Genomic DNA, 20,125 nt, shown 5'->3' with positions numbered 1-20,125 from the left:
GAAACTTCAACGGTACATGAATAATTAATTAAACTCTTTTATTACATTATATACCATCCGTTATCTACTAAAGACTGACAACTGCCTTCTTCGCTATATATATATTTCTGTGTCCCTTGGATATAACCAATCAACAGTACTATGACTCTTCACAAATTACTCATAAATATAGCTGGGCAAAATTACTGTTTTGCACCTGTAATTACATCTAACTCCTTAAGTACCACTGATTCCTCTAATGATAATAGATCATAGTCCTACTATGACTAAACCCCTCATCGGGCCAAGAGAGGGTGTGACGTCACATTGTTCAAGACCCGAAATCATCCCTTAAGGGAGAAATTTATCTACCTACCCCTGCTCCAAGAAATTTATCCATCCTCGACTATTGGTCTTATGCATCACTCGAGATCCATATCATCGTTGTCACTGTCAAAGAAAATTATCTTAGGGCAGCCTACTTCGATAGCATCGAAGATGTGGTGTTGCAGCAAGGTATCCTCGAGCTTCCTAACTGAGTTAACTATTTAAGTGAGCTGGTCACTCAAATACTTTACCTCGGCTCTAGTCTCTACAGCGAGTTGGAGACTTTCCTACTGGAAACGAATATATTCTTGCTGCAAAGAAAGATTATGTTTAACTAATTCTCTCACTACCTTCTCTAAAGTAATACCTTGGTTGGCCTCGTGAACAAACTCTGACTGCTCGGAGATGACAGAATGGTCGTAATGTTGCGGTTATGTCTAGGAATTATCATACTCATAGGACTAAGCGATTCATCCAGAATGGGTGCATGGCTTAGGTTTTCAATGACTGGGATAACTCCACATGGTATGAGTTGGTGGCCTCGGGCTCCACTACAGGCACGAGCATGCTTTAGAACAATGACCTTGAGATTCTTGCAATTGCCTTTCAGCTAAAACTCGAATAAAAGAAACTAGTTCACCAAGTAGACTTCTGAGCTCAAAAATCTCCCTGACCTATTCTTTTTCTTGTTGAGTGGCTTGTTTTATATACAACGATATATATGACGTGCTTCTTTTGCCATAGTAAAGGTGAAACAAGAAAAGAAAAACAAATCAAAAGCAAAAGAATGCTCTAACTAGAAACTTAACTAAGTGAAACAACCTATTTCCCCAGAAACGACGCCAATTTGATTTGAGAGATTTATTGTCACTTGGAAATAACCAATCAAATAACATTTATAATTCCTATTTGTACTACTATTACTACTAAATCATAGCATTAATGGGAAGATCGAGTTAATCCGCAAGGAAATGCGAGATGTGTTTCATTAAGCTAGTATCCTAATTATAGTAGTACATGGGGGTTTGTGTGAAGTAGAAATAAGGTGCATGCAAATAAAAACTTGAAAACAAAAATAAAGAAAGTAAAAGTAATCTTAAATTGGATAATCTAGTTCTACGAGTAAGAAGGAATCCTATGCAATTTTGGTCATCAAACATTTTTTTTATGAAATTAACTTTAGATTTACACGCTTAAAACAACTTATTTGGTCTGACAAACTCATGACATATGCCAACTTATTAGGTGCACCAAACAAGGGTAACTAATTATTAATTAAAGCCTAATCCTCAACTAAACTAAATGCTTTAGTCCTATTGGATTCGAAGTGTCCATATAGAATTATATCTAGGATTCCATTGTGTGATTAAGCAATTAGGTACCCTAATCAATTAACCAAATTATCTTTGAATCCAAGTTGGGCATGCAATTAAGGCCTATCGATAGACTATATTTCTTAGGTTACATGGGATCAACCTTTATTACTTTTCGATTTAAGCTAGATGAACAAAATGGAATGTGCAAGCCCTAATATATAGCTAAAACACACATTCATGAGTAGGAGAGTCAATCCATTCATAAACATACATTTATTCAAACAAGATTCAAAGAAGCTAAAATCTAAAGCACTAGTTCAATAAAAATCAGTCTCACAAAATTACATGAATTCCTTACTCCCAAAAACTAGAAAAAAACTAACCTTGAACCTTCATGTAGATGTAGAGAAGGTTGGGACAAATCGTGATTACAAACAAAAAATAAAAGTTCCTAAGCTAAGAGATAAAAAAGAAGAAGAAGAAGAAATATGGTTGATTGTTGCTTTCCCCTTACTCTTCCATTATCCCTTGTATAAAAAGCCCTAAAAATTTGAAGAAGAATATTTACACAAATGGCTAGAACGCCACGACGCTCTAGGTTAACATCGTGGCGCTAAAAGCCCTTTGCCGTAGTGCCTAGGAGTATTGCAGTGTTGAAGGTCCTCATGTGAGCATTTAGACGGGAGCGTTACGGCATCATAAGATAGCTGTAGTGCTAATGGTATGCTTCTTTTTTTAGTGCCAAGGTGCAGATGCAAGTATCGCGGTGTTGCACTCCTTTTGGTAGTTTTGACGTTTTGACTCCTGTTGCTCGCTAAGTGCTCAGTTTTGACCCGTTTTGCACCGAAAATGTCCCAATGACTTCCTTTGCTTGATTTCTCCTCTAAAAACTCAATAAAACGTTAAATACATTAGAACTAACAGGGTTTAGGTTGAGAAAGATAGCTCTTTTAGGAATCTATCACTACGTAGTTGTCATACTTTAAAAAAATTACTATAACTTAAGTTGTTATATTGTGCACATGATAGAACAAAATGTGTAGGAAACTAGGCAATTTTCAATGAAAAATATGATTAATCTACTGTTTAGTGAGAACAAAATCTTCACTTTGAAGAACTAAGGCTGAGTTAGGAAAATTTGGTGGGACAGAATAGGACGTTACTCTGAATAAGAAGTATTGAGAGGAAAACTCAAATTTTGTATTGAATGCAACTTGTCACAACATCTGTAACTAATTAAAAACATTAAACTAGAACTTACTTCCATTGGCGTAACACTTCTTAATTCTTTTTAATTGTTACTATTTACAAAAGGATACATGTTAGTATGTTAAATAATTTACACGCACCTTGACTAATTTTATAGAATAGTTGCTTAACCTTATAACTTTCGAGTGATGGATTCATGTTAATTAGTTTAATACTCAAGACAGGTGAGAGCATATTACAAAATTTGATCCCCATAAATTGTTTCGTAATGCAACTTTTGTCAACTAACATTGGAAAGAATAGTTTAGTTCCATATTTTTACAAGTTTTAACTATCGTGTATGTGTGCATGCACGCTTGTGATCTATCTAAATTTGAAAGATTATTTATCCAATATATTTCAACTTTTGTAATTAATGATATAGGTGGGCATCCACTTTTGAAGTTTAATTCTCTTGAATTCGACGTAGAAGGTAAATTAGTGACTTTAAGTTTATCAATATATAGTTTCTTTAACCTTCCATTATTCTCTTGTCCAATTTGTGCATTAACAATTATAAAAAGTCTTCTAAAGAAAATCAAACATTGACAATATTCAATACTTACAAGAAATAAGGTTGAGAAGAGAAGACAACACAACACTACCTTGTTAAGGCTCCGTTTGATAATCATTTTATTTTTAGTTTTTTATTTTTGAAAATTAAGCCTATAGATACTACTTTCACCTTTAATTTTTTTATTTTGTTATCTACTTTTTACCAATAATTTTAAAAACAAAGTTAAATTTTGAAAACTAAAAAAAAAAAAAAGTAGTTTTTCTAAAATTATTTTTGTTTTTGGCTAAGAATTCAACTATTTTCCTTAAAAAAAAAAACAAAATAATTATCAACGAACCTAAATTTTTCATTTTACTTATTATTGTGTCAAGTCTCCATCAAGAGAGAGATACATGGCTTGGTTTCTTTTCAAATAGTCAAACATGATGGCCTAATTTATATCAATCTATTGAAATTAATGGCACCATAAACAGTGTTAAATTATTGTAAATAAAATAAAATGAAGGGGTTCTCTCTCTTTCTCTATCTAAAATAAAACATATTTTGGAAAGGCACAATCCACATGTTCAAAATATGTTGCTAAAACCAAACATTACTAGTCTACAACAGTAGTGTCTTATAATTAAAAATGAGGAATTTCCCATACAAAATCATTGTCTTGTCTTTTCCTTTCCTTTCTTTTTTCTTTTTTTTTTTTTTCTTTTTGAAATATTAAAATAATATTTTGTATAATAATTTAACTCTATATACTTTCAATAAATCTTAAAATTAAGTCCTAATCGAATTAGTTTGTTATTAATAAACCGTCTTTTATTATTGTTGTTAATTTGTTGACTTTCAATAAATCTTATTAACATTCTCTTTTATAAATTGTGAAAATATATTTACAAAATATATTTATATGAATTTTATTTTTATTATTATTTGACCCATAATAATAAAAACTAATTTGAAGAACCAAATTTAAGATTATATTGAAAGTATAGAAAGTAATTTAAGATTATTGAAAGTATTAGAAGATAATGGAACCTAAAGTACAACCACCCAAATGTTATTTTATTATTTATTTTTCAATCTCTTCCAATGATCTCAAAATTTTGTAGTTGTTATGGGTAAAAAAAATATGGTTAAGTATTTAACTTTAAAAGGATCATCCAATGGGTCATTCTAAGAGAAGTGGGTTATTTGATCAAGTATAGAAACCGACCCATAGAGGCTAACACTACAAGAAAAAGGAGCTCCCCCGACACCTAAATCTGTCGTCGGGAGCTCAGTTGTCGGGAGATAGGATCTCTCCTGACGACGTAAGGGACTGTCAAGAGTTCCTAGGAACTCCCAACGACGTAAGGACTTGTCGCGCTAAAGGACCATGTTGTGGGGTGTGGGTAGAGTTTGGTTATACTTGTTTTGCTCGTTTTGTCATTAAACTTGGAGTTTTTGTGTGTTTATAAATGTTTATGAATGTTTATGAAGTTTGAATGTGTTGTGGGGGGTGGGTCGAGTTTGGTTTAGATTTTTTTGGGGAGAAAATTTACATTTTATGTGTGTCTGTTCTTGTTTATGAAGTTTGAATATGTTGTGGAGGTGGGCAGAGTTCAGTTATAATCGTTTTGGAGTTGAATTTGTAGGTTTTTGTGTATTTTTTTTTTATGTTTATGAGAAGTTTCATGTTTGTCGTGGGAGGTGGGTAGAGCTTGATTATACTCGTTTTGCTCATTTTGTTGTTGAACTTGGAGTTTTTGTGTGTTTATGAATGTTTATGGATGTTTTGAATGTTTATGAAGTTCGAATGTGTTGTGGGAGGTGGGTCGAGTTTAGTTTAGATTGTTTTGGGGAGAAAGTTTGAGTTTTATGTTCTTGTTTATGAGTTTGGTTTAAATTGTTTATTTATGAAGTTTAGTTGGATGATTATGACATTTGTGAATGTTTTTGTTTATGAAGTTTGAACGTGTTGTGGATGTTTAAAGATTATGACATTCGAATATTTTTGTTTTATTGTAGGATGTTGTTTGGAGATGAGATTAGACGATTGTTCAAGATGTTGTGTTCCAGACGTTGTTTTCTTTTTTGTATTTATTGACGTTGTTTTCATTTTATTTCTTCCATGTATTTCTGAAAACAATTTTCTTTTATTTAGTATCGACTTTGTTTTACTGTAGGATCTTGTAACTTTTCATTTATTTGTTATAGTATGGATTTCGTTTTCTTTGTTTTATTTATTATGTGAATCTATTTGAGTCGGTTAATGATGCTTTACAGGTTATTCATATCAAATTAAAAAAAAATTACGAATTAAATTAAAAAAAAAAAAACCAATATTCAACCAATGAAGGAACTCTCGACGAATAAAACAAACCATCGAGAGTTCTAGAACTCTCGACGCATAGAATAGGGCGTCGAAAGTTCCTAGAACTCCCGACACATAGACTAGGGATCAAGAGTTCCTCGAACTGCTGACGTCATATATTATACATCGGGAGTTCTAGGAACTCCCAACGCCCTATTCCATGAGTCGGGAGTCTAGAACAACTCCCAACACCCTATTTTATGTGCCGAGAGATCCTTTCTCGACAGATTTTTCCCAACCAAACTCCCGAAAATTCATCTATCATCGGGAGAGGATCTCCCGATGCAGTTTCCACCCTTTTCCGATAATTTGGGGCGTTGAGAGAAGTGCAATTTTTTGTAATATAAAAAGATTAACTCATAAGATAGATCAAAAGATCAATAAGCACCATAAAGGGTGAGTTTAGACTCGATCGTGGAAGTTTAAAGAATACATGGAAGTCAATTCATAAGGTCGACCATGTTGGTCATATTATGTCCAAATGTTCTTCTCTTAGGTCAACTACATGTGTTCTTGGATCCACCAACGAGATTATTTATAATAGATATATTAAGTTATTAACGGTCAAATTAATTGTTTGAGAGATTAACTAATCAAGTGATCATGACATAAAATTTTTTATATAATCAAGAACACTTGAAACATTTGAGGTACGAATTTTGATCCATTTTCTTGGCTATCTAAAATTACTATATTGATTCAATCATTAGAGCGTCAACTACCTATGAACCATATCATTGTTCAATACTATTATCTTGTTTTCGATCGTTAGAGTTTGCTCATTGAATCAATTTGAAGTTTAAATTTTGATGAATAAAGTGGTGAAATAAATATATATCTTTTAAAAGTTAAAATTAGAAATTATCTATGACCCATAGGAATTTTATCGTGGCGGAGTGGAGCCATTGATTCTCCATTTGAAATTCTTCATGAGGATCGAGACAAAGATTTTCTATTAAAAAAAGAAAGAATAAATACAATTTATACACTAAACTTTTAAGAATGGTATCGGTTTAAATTCTAAACTAATAACTTATCAATTAAACCTTAAATTTTTAGGAGTTATATCAATTTAAATTCTAAACTAGTAATTATATCAATTAAACCTTCAACTTTAAGTTGGATTGTATCAATTTAAACTCTAAACTAATTATTGTATCTATTAAACTTTCAACTTTAAGGGTTTATTAATTTAAATCCTAAAATTTTGGAGTTTTATCCATGTAAATTTCAAATTATAATTTTATCAATTTAAATTTTGAACTTTTATAGGTGTATTAATTTAAACCATAAACTTTTATAAGTATATCAATTTAAACTCTGAACTTTTATAAGTGTATCCAAATAAAACATGATGGAGGGTTTAAATTGATACAATTATGAAAATTCAGAATTTAAATTAATATAGTTTAGGGTTTAAATTGATTCAATTATTGGTTTGGGAAAAATGATATAAACTTTAAAGTTTACGATTTAAATTGATATAATTATTCGTTTAGGGTTTAAATTGATATAACCTCCAAAATTTAAAATTATAAATTGATATTTGTTAAAATAAAATCTGAACTAAATAATTTTTTTTAAAGAGGATATATATATTTTCCACTAGAAAAAGTAAATAGAATTTCTTATTGATTCTAACCATTAAACTATTAAAAAAAAAATTTAACTCAACACCCACCCAATACCTAAAATAAAGCTAAAGTAAAATAAATTTAGCCACCAAAATACATGAAAGACAAGAGTCACAAAATTAACTAGTAAATGTCCCCATTTAAGTTGAAGGGCTACTTTCAAATATAGAAAAATGAATCAGAATATTTATAAATATAGTAAAATTTTATTGTCTATATATGATAAACTACGATAGACTACTATCTGTATCTATCTGTATCATGATAGATACAGATAATAGTTTATCACGGTCTATCTCAAATAGATGATAATATTTTACTATTGTTTGTAAATATTTTCAACAGTTTTATCATTTAAAATAATTTTCTAAGTTTAAAGGCCATAATTGGGTGAGATTAAAAGTAAGACTTCAATTTAAATTCGACTCATCCCTCAAATAAAGTAAAAAAGTAAAATATAGGCTCCATCCGGTAACAATTTTGTTTTTGGGTTTTTTATTTTTTAAAAATTAAGTCTATTTCTTCCTCATTTCTTACAATGATTTGCATATTTCTTAAGTATAAGAATTGAATTCTTAGCAAAATTCCGAAAACTAGAAAACAAAAACAAGTTCTTTGTTTTAGTTTTCAAATTTTAGCTTGATTTTTAAATTATTGGTAAAAAGTAGACAAAAAAAATTAAAAGAAAAAATTTGGAGGTGAAAATAGTATCTATAGATTTAATTTTTTAAAAACGAAAACAAAAAATCAAATGGTTATCGAACGAAATCATAATTTTACGTTTTTTTTTTTCCTTTTAGTGTTAGAGACACACTTGATCTCTTCACTCAGATGGGTTGCTTCAATTAAACCTAATTACTATATATATGAAAAAAAAAAAAAAAGAAGAGTCAACTTCACACTTAAAATAGTAACATTTATATACACACATATATCAAATTAATTAGGCATGGACAATAGCAACTTTTAATCATTAACTTCAAGTGTGGGCCCTTCACAAATCTTATTATTTTTCTCCATTGAAATCTATAAAAAATAATAAAATAAAGTTTTAAATTTTAAAACATTTAAAAAAAGAAAAAAGCTTATTTTTATTTTCATTTGAAAAAAAAAAAAAAAAAGTGAATTAGCATATGTTTGGACAAGTTCCTTCGAAATATCATTACTTTTTCAAAGTACCGACTCTTTAGACACAAGGATATATATATCTTTGGCCAATTGAGTTATGTTGTGGTTGACAATTAAACCGATATTTGATTGAGTTGGCAACCCTATCTTTAATTTTGAACCATAAATTTTAATTTTCATATATTTTTAGCTACCAAATTTTCATTCCTACTTTTAACATGCATTATTAGAGGATAAGGAATCAGAGCAGCTTTATTAACAAAATATTAAGAAACTATTGAGATCAGATCTAAGAACCATGTTGAACAATAAGATCGAAAGAACTCAACTCCAATAGTCTTATAATCAATTTGATCTCAACCTCTAGGATAGACTAGATTACAGATTACTTAAATGATCAAATGAATCAAAGATCGGACAAAGCTTGAAACTCCCTCAATCTTTGATCTTCAAAGCACTCCACGAATAAGACAGGTTATTATTTACTTGAATGCTCCAGATATTCATACATTCTATTACAAGAAGGCACGAGCCACAAAAATTAAAACTCAAAATTTTACATTTCCAAATCTTTCCTTGTGATTGAGATCTCAATTCTATCCTTAAGGTAAGATTTGGGCTTCAAAAGGGGAAGTGGAAATCTCCCGACCATCAAAAGTTGGAAGACAATTCAACTCAATTGATGATTCATAGCATGACTCTCTACCCTTTGAATTAAAAGTCTTAAAACATTGACGTATAGGAATAATTAATGTCCGTTTCATAATTATTTCGTTTTTTGTTTTTTATTTTTAAAAATTAAGTCTATTTTCTTATAATTTATTACAATGATTCGATCTTTCTTGAGTACAATGGATTGAATTCTTAGTCAAATTTCAAAAACAAAAACAAATTTTTAAAAGTTACTTTTCGTAGTTTTCAATTTTTTACTTGATTTTTTAAATTATTGGTAAAAAGTAGATAATAAAGGAAGAATTTGGTGTAATTGATTTTATAAAGAAATTGGTGTAATTGATTTTATATTTTACTATATAATACCAAGTTTAAAGCTTAAGATATGGTGGTAGGCTATGTCCTAAAGATTAATGGTGCATTTGGCGGGAAGAGTTGGTAATAATTGTCTATGTCTCTATGGGTAATAATCGTCAGTATTGATAATAGTTGTCTGTGTTTTGAGTGTAGAGTTGGTAATAATTATCTGTGTTTGGAGTGCAGAGTTGAGTTAAGTTGGTTTAGGAAGTATGTGTTTGAAATGTAAAGTTGAGTTGTATTGAGTTATTGGTATCTGGTAAAGTTTTTATAAACTTAAAAAATTATGCATTTTGTACGTGTTCTTTTGTTTTTTTTTTTCCTCTTAACTTTTTATTCCACCATTCAACTAAACACTTAATTTCCCAAATTATTAACACTCATTTGAGATGTGAACTCAATAAATGTTACAATTTTCTACATGTGACTATTGTACTTGATGTAAACAAAATACTATTACATATATAATCAACAATCATACAACATACTTTAACAGTCGTTGAGCATAAGGGTTGAACATACACAAAAAATAGAGTTGCCGTTTGTGGTGTATTTTACATATTCATAAAATAAATATAAACATGGCAAAAAATGGGCCAATTCCATGCATACAAAAGAAAAATATTGTTCATTAAATTAGTTAAGCTAATTAATCCTACCAAGTAGACACAAATAATACCTCTTCCTAGACTGTGGTGGGACTATTAAGAAGTTGTCAGTCTTTTGGATATGTATCATAAGTAGGTCTATAAGGATGACTTGATTATCCTCGGATAATACCTTAATATCAAGTTACTACAAAAGACGACTATTAAACGCCATAAATTAATAATTACAAATTTGTATATAAAACACTTTCATCATTTGGATATTTTTGTTTTTGTTTTCTCTTTTAGTATGTGATCGATTGAGTTGGTTGTTAGAATTAGAGAACAAAGGAGTTGATGGTTGGAGTTGGTTGCCCAAAGTGATTATCAAAGTTGGTTGTCATAGGTGATTGTCGCCAGAGTTGATTATTAGAGATGGTCTTCACCAATCGCTTGAGGTAAAGTCGGTGTTGGTCGTTAGAGGTATTTGTCATCGGAGTTGATCATCGAAGGCAATCTTCATTAAAATTTTCGTCAAAATTGGTTATCAAAGCTCAAATTTGATCAGCGGAGTTAGTCGTGCAAAGGTGATCATCAGAGTTGATTGACATTGAAAACATTAGAGGGAGGGAGAGTTGGGGTGAGTTAGGATGAGTTGGTAAAAATAACTAACTCAACTCCTACAATACATTTAAGTTATTGGGTCAAACATTGAGTTGGTAATTACCATACCAACTTAATTCAACTCATGTTGGTGACCCAAACACATCCCTAGGCACAAATTTCAAGTGGGTGAAGTGGGTTATTGTCCAAACCATGTTTGGGCTCTAATTAGAATAGTTTGTGTTTCCAATGTTTATAATCTATAATTAAAGAAAATTATTTTAAATGACAAAACTGCTGAAAATATTTACAAATAATAGCAAAAAATCATAATCTATCTACAATAGATCGCATTAGACTGCGATAGACTACTATCTATATCTATTTGTGTCATGATGGACACAGATAATAATCTATCGCAATCTATTGCAGATAAACTGTGATATTTTGCTATCATTTATAAATATTTTGGTTCGTTTTTCTATATTTGAAAATAGTACACAAAATATGTTGCTTTGGAAATCTTGTGCAAACAATGCATGTAAGGGAAATTTTTCATATCAGGCGCAATTATGAAATTTTCGAAATTTTGTTTTTTTTTTTTTTTTTTTTCAAAACTACACGATTAAAGTTTCTCTAAAAATTCAAATGTTGTTCCTCCTATACGAAAGCAAGACTTTGCAAAAAATTTCGAAGGAGAAAATAAGGTGTACTTGATATACACAAAACAATATGTTTGATTTACATTTAAATTAGCAAGACTTGACATAAATCAAGGTATATTTGATAAGTGTATGAACACAAAAATTTACACAATAAATCATCTTATATATCGAACAATATATGTGATGCATTTTTACATTTTCTAGTATATTTATAAGCACATCCATATGATATATGTGATGTATATTCATATTTTTCAATATATTATCAATATATTCAACCAATAAACAATGAATATAATGACATTATGATAACCAAAGACTTGCCCATTGATTTCTTGAATAGAAAATTAATGGAAAAAACAAACAATTGTTGATGGATATGGGCGGAACAGAATAGGTGCTGTTATGGTAAGAATCAAAATAAAGACAAAAGAAATGGAAAACAGAATCAATATCATTAAATGTAAAAAAAATCATCAAGCTAAAATCTGGATATGAAAATTTTCTATATCTTAGGACAATTATGAAATATTAGTTGTGGATTATACTTAGACTAAAATGTAAACTTTAAAAAGATAATCCAAACATACTTGTTGAGATATTTAGGCTATAATTAGGAAATTTCGTTATCTTCCTTTCTATAAATTTCCTACGTAAATCTCAAGTTAATACAAGAATTTATTCAGTCAAATATTGTTTCCACATAGTATCAGAACCCAATCTCTAAAGTTTTCCATTTTTCAGCCGTCGGCCGATCGACGGAGGTACATCTACGCACTAATCCATCTTCGATTCACTCCAATTTTGTTATTCAAATTCTTCAAACGTGAACCTCCAACCGTTCCAGCCATGCAAATTAGTCAAATTTCCAGTCCAGAACTTGACTCGGCCCAAAACTCGATCCCAGTCCAAAACTCGACCCCTGATCCCCGGTCCAGAACTCGATCCTCGATCAAACTCAATCCAAGTCTTGGCCTATGATCCACCATCAATAGAGGTAGATCCATCTCCAATTAGTAGCCTAAGTCCGTTTCTACTTTGCTTGTGTCAAGCCTAGTTTTGGTTTGACTTTGTGTTAATGAGTTTAAGCTCCGCTCTGTTCCGTTTTTTAATCTGCCATTCGTAGATCTCTATTTTCAGCTCAGAAGTTCATAAATTTTGTTTTAGATCTTTATGAAGGTCTCTGTTTCCAACCTAGAAGTTCGTGAGTTCCTGTTTCCAGCCTAGAAGTTCTCTATGTTTCAGTTCTTCATGGGTTTTCTGTTTCCCGCCTAGATCTACCGTGTTTTGATTTAAAATTGCTTCTTCAGTTTCTATCATTATATTATGCATATATTTAGGCTATAATTAGAAATTTTGGTTATCTTCCTTTCTATAAATTCCCTATGTAAATCTCATTTATTCAACCAAATATTATTTCCAAGATACTCATACCAATAGTAGTGATAATTGTGATAAAAATAAAGTTGGAGAAAGGAGGAGAAGATGAATTAAAGTTCATTCATAGGGCACATTCCATACAACTCAAGTCATACTAAAAAAGAGAAGGAATGGGAGCATTAGGAAAATCTTTCAGTCAATTGTAATACCTAATTTCATGAAAAAAACACATTTGTTTTCCAAATATGAGGTCAAAGAATAGTGTAGTATTAAGGATAATAATTAACAACACATTATGTTATGTTTCACCAAATTCTAAATAGAAAGAAGATGATCTCCATTTCCCAAAACATCTTTGTGATCTTATGCCAAGTAGTTTTAACTTTTAAGAAAGAAAAAGTAAACACACTTTTCTATTTACTAATGACTAAGTATTTTAATTCAAAATTTAGTTTAACTCCTTGATATAACGTTCTTCCCTCTTCTTCTCTCTAACTATATCCCTCTCAAGAGCTTAAGCCCTCTCACGTAATTACAAGTTCAATTTTGACCAATTTTAGTAGAGAAATTTAATAGAATGACCGAAAGGGGGACTTTGTTTGGATAAATAAATAGAAAATTCTTATAAATAAAAAAATTCTAAAAGTATTTACACTTTATAGCAAAAAATTTCAAAAGTGTGTACTTTTAAAACTTTTTGCTATAAAGTGTAAATATTTTTTTAATATTGTTTTATATTTAAAAAGATCCCTAAATAAATTTTCCCTAGTGACATCACAATCCCGGAGTGCTGTTTAAAATGCAACTAAATAATTTTCAAATTTTCTGTGCTTCCCTCTTTTAGATTTATACTTTAAAGATTTTTTGTGCACGACATCATCTTCAATTTTCAAAATTCTGTTTGAATAGTTAGTGTTGCTGGTAGATGCTAGATTGGTCAAAGTTGGTACCACCACCTCTACAGACCATATCCAAAATTTATTTCGCATAATTATCAAACACTTAAAAAGATAATCCAAACGCACAATTCAACAACTTCAAAAGTGGAGGTTAGATCTCCATCAACAGATACATAGTATCGAAAACAAAGAATAGTGAACATTGTCATCACCATTGAGCCACAAGTTCCTTCACCTTTCAAGTTCTAGTCCAATTTTGAAACACTTTCTACTATCATATTATATATTGCAAATATTTAATAATAAAAAAATTTAGAACAGGTAGTAAGTAATGTGCTCAAATTTACTAAAAAAATTCACAAAAATTCAACAAAATTTAGCAACTATTAGAAATGTTTTTTTTCCCCCTTTAAAAATGGTTGTCATTATTACATATGTTATCATGTCGATAGATTTAACATTGAGATCAACATTCACCCTTAAATTTTACTTCAAGTTCTTAAACTAACGCCTCCATCACTACCTATTTAAAGTAACAAAAACAAGCAAAAACCTTCACTCCTACTTTTTTTTTAAGTCTTTATTTATTTAAAGAAACGATGAGCTAAAACCAAATCGTTATATGCATCACGTCTTGAATTATTATCAAGAGTTGAGTATCTTGAAATTGTAAAGGGGGATTTTAAAAAATAGAACAATAAAGAAAACTATTTACAAAATAGCAACATTTTAATTTTCTTTGATGGAAGCTAATAAAAGTCTATCACTATCTATCTATCACTGATTTGATGGAAGCTAATAAAAGTCTTTCCACTGTCTGTCTATCTCTGATAGAAGTTTATCACTAATAGACGTTGATAGAAGTCTATTAGTGTCTATCAATGTCTTTTTACTATTTTTTTTCTATCTGTGAAATTTTTTTATACATATAACAAATTTAAAATCATATCCACATAGCTTCAAGAATGATTAAAATATAGAAATAAATTCCTCTTAAATACATCGAGTGTTGACAACACAGGCAAAAGATGTTACAATTATAAGACGACGCCCTACGGCATAATAAATGCCCTTCTCACCACAGAAGGAAAAGGAAAAAAAAAAAACATTATTTTACACAGTTACCTTTTGAAGGACCTAAAACTTTAAGCTTCTCCAGAAGGTTCCCTATGCAAGGGATTTTCTGTCCCATAACTCCAAAGTTGCTTAAGCTCACCTCTGATCAAACCCAAAACAACAGTAACACCTGCAAGTAAATCAAAACAATGAAGAGAGGACTTTGTAACCAGGTAAATTTAAGAACTGGAATATAGAAAAATTGATAAATAATAATAATAATAAGACTTGGTTATTTTCATCATTGATAAAAAAATTTAAGAACTGGAAAATGATCCAATTGAGACCTGACTAAATAACAAAACTGTGTTACCTAAGGTGCATGGGACAAGATAAAGGAGTGCAGGTTGACCATGTCCATTCATAAAATATAAGCCCAAGTATGTTAAGAAGAGACCTGAAAAAGTTCAATCCAATATCATTAAAAAAGAGACTAATAAGTAGAGTCATTTTAAGCTACTCAGGCAGAGTTACATAATATATAGACAACTAGATTACATGTAAAAAGTAAAATAATAATAATAATAAATAAATAAATAAATAAAATAAGTATCTGTATGTTAATCCACTTGTTACAAAAGAGAGTTTAATATCCAGTGAAAACTAAACTTTATAGTTTGTTTGTAACAAGTTGATTAACATCTATACCTTTTACAAAGAGAGTTTACAATTTCAATATTTCAATATGGCACTGTCCTACCATAAACTTCTTGATAGTTTGTTTTTCTTTGTAACAACATAATTTCTTTCTCGCTTCTTTATCATGATTCAACATCATATTTCAATATCTCTGAACTTTTGTATGAAAGGTTATTATGAAGTAAAGTTTGAGGGGTGGAATGTCAAAGTATCAATTTCCTAACTACCAAGGGAATGCCACATTCAAATCATTAATAATGGTCCAACCGTTCTTTACTCAAAAGTTCTCAACATCTTGACTAAATTTTTTAAACCATACTGATGAGTAATGATTTTTTTTAACCCATACAAGGACAAGAACTTAAAAGTTGATAGACCTTTCCGTTCTCCCTTTGAAGCAACAAGTCCAGGTCACTCTCCATTTACAAGGACCGGACCCATGAGTGCATTCTTTTAAATGAAATGATACTCTCTAGACAAGATCAAATACAACACCAAGCCTTGAATTACGACCAAAATTTCAAATTCAGCACCTAATAGCACCAACATTACCTAGTTATACTTGACGACTTAGAAGTGCCACTTGCTGTCTTGAGTAGGTTTCTAAAGTATAGATTGTCCTTGCAAACCAAACAGCATGTAGTATTCTCACATTTACGTTCCTCAAAAAGTTTCTACGAGAACACCAATCTAAAATTGCTTCATGCCCAGAGATATTTAACCTCGAAGTTCCTAGTCAATGAGCCACATTTAACCATGTTGTTCCTAGTCAATGAGTCAACGAAATGGAAAGTATACCTTGTACAAACAAGGTGGGAACTAACCATTCTTTTAAGCATTTCTTTTACCATGTTATTTTATCAAGAGTCATTCCTTGTCCATACGACCCTCCCTACCCTCTTCAGCCCTAGGTGTCATATAAGATGACACAGAAATATATAGAAGCGGTCTTATTCCCTGCCCTTCTAGCCGCACAGATCCAAGCAAAAACCTGCAGATGTATCCCAGATTGCAATGATACATAGTAACTTTTTAGAAACAGTGGTTGCCTTTGAGTTAAGGCCATGTCGGCAGGACAATAGTATATTGTTGAATAGTCGCCTTAATCTATTTCAAGGTTCTGGTCCAAAAACAAATATGAAAAGTTAAACAGGCCAGGAAGGTTTTTGTCTTTGACGTGAAAAAGATAATCGAAAAAAATTGCTGAAAAGGTACACACCAGTTCCGTAACCACCAAGCAACCATGGAAAATATGCATTAGATGTGCTTTTCTTCTCTGCTTTGTCAAATCTGGCCACAAACCAACAAAAACAGAATGAACTAACAGAGTTGCACCCAAAAAAAAAAACATAAATACAGAATATTATTATCAACAGTCCAAAATGCAAAACATGGTTAAGTTTTCATCATTCAATTTCAACAAGCAAATCCAGCACATCTGGTAGGGGTATTCTGGTATCTTGGTCCTCTTATCTGTTTGTGGTTATCCTTGTTTGATTCTCTTCTTGTAATTCTTTTGGGCCATTAGTTTAGTTCATTATGGCTGTTTGTTGGCCACAGACTTATTTGTTAGACTGATTATTTGGTTAGTTGGGCTAATAGTTGGCTACCAAGTCTCCCTTTCATGCATAAATACAGCTCTTTTGTAATGTTTAAGGCTTATTTCCATTCCAACGAGTAAAAACACAAAACTTGAGTGCATCAGTTAAACTTTAGCTTGATGAAATTAATATTTGATATGTGCAACTATCAAAGAAGTGGGCACACTCTCTATTTTCCTGCAGTTCCTTATTTGTAATGGTAGAAAATTGATCAATGCCTCTACCTGGTGCTCTCTTTCTAAGCTCTTTGGGAATTTTTCTGTCCAAGATATTTGTTTGAATTGGGGGCCATTTGTTTTTTCAGCTTAGCTTATTTTGTCTTATGTCGTAGAGTGATGTTCTTGATATTACGTCTGTCTCTTGATTTACTTTGGACAATTTGTTTCCTTGTACTTGGAGTTATGTTTCTTTTCAAAAATAAAAAAAAAAAAAAATTAAAAAATCAAGCAGTAAAATTAAAGATGTAATTTATTTTCTTTTATATTTGTAGAGCTATAATTTTTGCTTTCGTTTTCTTTTTCTAACTTGGATTAATTGCTTAATTTGCTAATTTTAGGGATCTTTGGTAAAATGTGAAGTACCGGTTAAATCTCCAACCTTAAAGGAAATGGATGTCTTGCCAATTCAGTTATGCAAAAAAAAAAAAAAAAAAAAAAAAAAAAAGAAGAGAAAAAGAAAAAGAAAAAATTCCCACACAATATAATATAAGAAAATATTCCTCTCAACTCTCATACATAGCATAGCCTCGGTGCTTGTTATTTTTATTAAGACAAAAAAAATTACTTCAATCAATAAAGGTTATCAAAACTCCACATAAGTAAAAAATAATAGATGATAGCTAGCATTTCAAAAAGAAACCCCAACAAAGTTAAAGTAAAAAAGAATGGTCCTCGAAGTGCTCTTCGACATCTCCACTAATCCTAAAGCATTCATGCATCTTCTGAACAATAAAAATTGGAGATGTAGAACATAACCAGGTAAATGCTTCGACTTAGTGTTAAACCAGACTTGACTCACTGCTGTTCATACTCTAAAACTATCATTTGAAAAACAAGAGGAATTGATTAAATTAATGGAGAAATATGAATCTTAAGATATCCATCTATCATTCAACCAGCATTGAAATATCAAAAAGTCTGCATTATGAATCTATAGATAACCATGACAAAGAAAAACCTTAAACCATCTGATGTAGGGAATTACATAGTAATTGGGGTCATTCTTGGCTTAATTTTTTAGTTTCTTTTCAATATTTTATTTTTAAATACCTCTAGTTTGTTGTAAATTCCTTATAAAGAAAGGGTTTCCCTCTTGTAATCAATAACCTCTTCATTGATAATAAAGATCTGGATTAAATTCTTGAAGAATTCTCCTTCAGCCTCTCTTTAGGCTACAACAATTTGGTATCTGAGAGTCAATTTGGATCAACGTTGGTTGTCAATGATAGAAGACTAGGAAACTTCTATTGATGCTATCGCAAAACGGATCTTAGTGAGTTATGCTAGTTACCACCAGACAATAATACATGCCTAATTTCAAGGAGGAATGCCTTAAAGAAGAATTTTCAAGAAATTTGCCAGGAATGGAATTTTACACCACTAAAAGTATGGTCAAGGCTCGAAACTCTTATCTGGAATATGGTTCATGACCATGGAAGGTGGAAGCCCCGTCAAGATGAACCAACCCTACACACAGAACTATGGATCAACGTTTGCAGACATACAGAAGTTTGATGGAGGAAATCAATGAGAAGATGATCCACATCATGCTTGAAAAAATTAGTTCACCAATCCATGTGAGCAAAATTCAAGAAAATGAAAAAGTTTGGGTAAACTCGAGAGCTTGGGAAATAAAAGAAAGAAATTATTCAAACCAAGGCGATGTGAATATCCCATGCAAGGAAGAAACAAATCAGATGGAAATGGCATGAAGTCGTGAAATTGCACTAGAATACTTCAAAGATCACAAGTTACATCTGAATGCAAAGAAAAAGGAAGAGAAAGCGAAGAGGAAGAAGCAACCAACCCACTACGAGCAGATCCCAACTCAGCATCCTGCAAAACTTTGAGCATAAATGCCCTTAAAGAAGACGGTGTAAACAAAGGGGAAAAGAAGGCAGATGCTGAAAACCAAAATGCAGTCGAAGAAGATGAAGATTTTGCAAAAGGAGAAGGAGATGACAACACATGCATGAAGGAAAGCAGAACAGATTCAGAAGTTGCACGACTCAACCCCCTAAGAAGTTCGTGCGGAAAAGTGGGAAAAATGCATTAGACCTACTGTCTGCTTTGGATGTGGATCACTTTCTCCATATCCAGGTTTGTAAAAGTAGGTGACAGAAACTCCAAGTTCCTCAAAAACACCTACATGCGCTGGAAACATAGCCCCCTCAGTCCAGCCACCAACCACTGCCATCAGCTGCAAACGCCTCCTTTCATCATCCTTGGCTGTCGATCCTAGTCATCAACTTCTATTCTTCCTTCTTTCACGTTGTCAACTTCCTTTTTTCTTCCTTCTTTCAGTTGTCAATCTTCATCATCCCACTCCTCTTAGCCCAACATTTGTCCACTGTAGCCTCCACTGACGGCCGCAGACATCTCCAACCACCTACCACCGACAGCCCTAGGCCATTGTTGAGGCAGACATCTCTTTTTTCGGTCGTTGTGCCTTAAACCCTAGATCCCCTCCACTGTTTTTTCTCGCTCACCGATTACGCTCTCTCACCAATCCCATCTTCTTTCGTCGGATTTTTATCTCTCCTTCACCATAGTTGTATGCCGCTGCTCTCACCACCTCCGTCCACCACCTCTACTTCCAACTCACTGACTAATGCCATTTTTGCAGGTTTTTCATCCAGTATTTTCATTTTCTTGCAGTTTCAGTGTGGTTTCTCCAATTATGATGGAAGTTCAAAGATGTTGCATTCAAACTACCTATTTTTGTATTTGGTATGAGGAGAATGGGTTTTCTTTTCTTTTTTTTTTTTTGTGGAAGACATGAGCTACAAACAGAAGGTAATCTTTTCTCTGTCCCTTTTACACTTGTTCCAAGCTAGTTTGGTTGAGCTTTTGCATCTCCCAGAGCAGTCCTTTTCTCATAAGAAAGATCAC

At 31.6% G+C, this 20,125-nt stretch overlaps 1 protein-coding gene across 2 annotated transcripts in view; it reads right to left on the bottom strand.

The window, feature by feature from the left end:
* Nucleotides 1-14,595: 14,595 nt before the first annotated feature.
* LOC120076771 (signal peptide peptidase-like 5) overlaps nucleotides 14,596-20,125 on the bottom strand; it is a 39,752-nt gene continuing 34,222 nt past the window's right edge. Inside the window, exons 12-14 of one of the 2 annotated variants that reach the window (XM_039030676.1) lie at nucleotides 16,634-16,704; nucleotides 15,089-15,172; nucleotides 14,596-14,905 (exon numbers count right to left, since the gene is read on the bottom strand). In XM_039030676.1, the coding sequence (XP_038886604.1) occupies nucleotides 14,805-14,905; nucleotides 15,089-15,172; nucleotides 16,634-16,704 (256 nt within the window). In that variant the 3' untranslated portion in view covers nucleotides 14,596-14,804. Of the gene's footprint in view, nucleotides 14,906-15,088; nucleotides 15,173-16,633; nucleotides 16,705-17,631; nucleotides 18,701-20,125 lie in introns of those variants that run through there. The other variant, XM_039030677.1, reaches the window with a different exon arrangement.

This window comes from Benincasa hispida, chromosome 4, assembly GCF_009727055.1.
Source record: "Benincasa hispida cultivar B227 chromosome 4, ASM972705v1, whole genome shotgun sequence".
In the NCBI taxonomy this organism is placed as follows: domain Eukaryota; kingdom Viridiplantae; phylum Streptophyta; class Magnoliopsida; order Cucurbitales; family Cucurbitaceae; genus Benincasa; species Benincasa hispida.
Note: the sequence above shows the minus strand (reverse complement) of the source record. Positions and strands in the feature narration are given on the sequence as shown.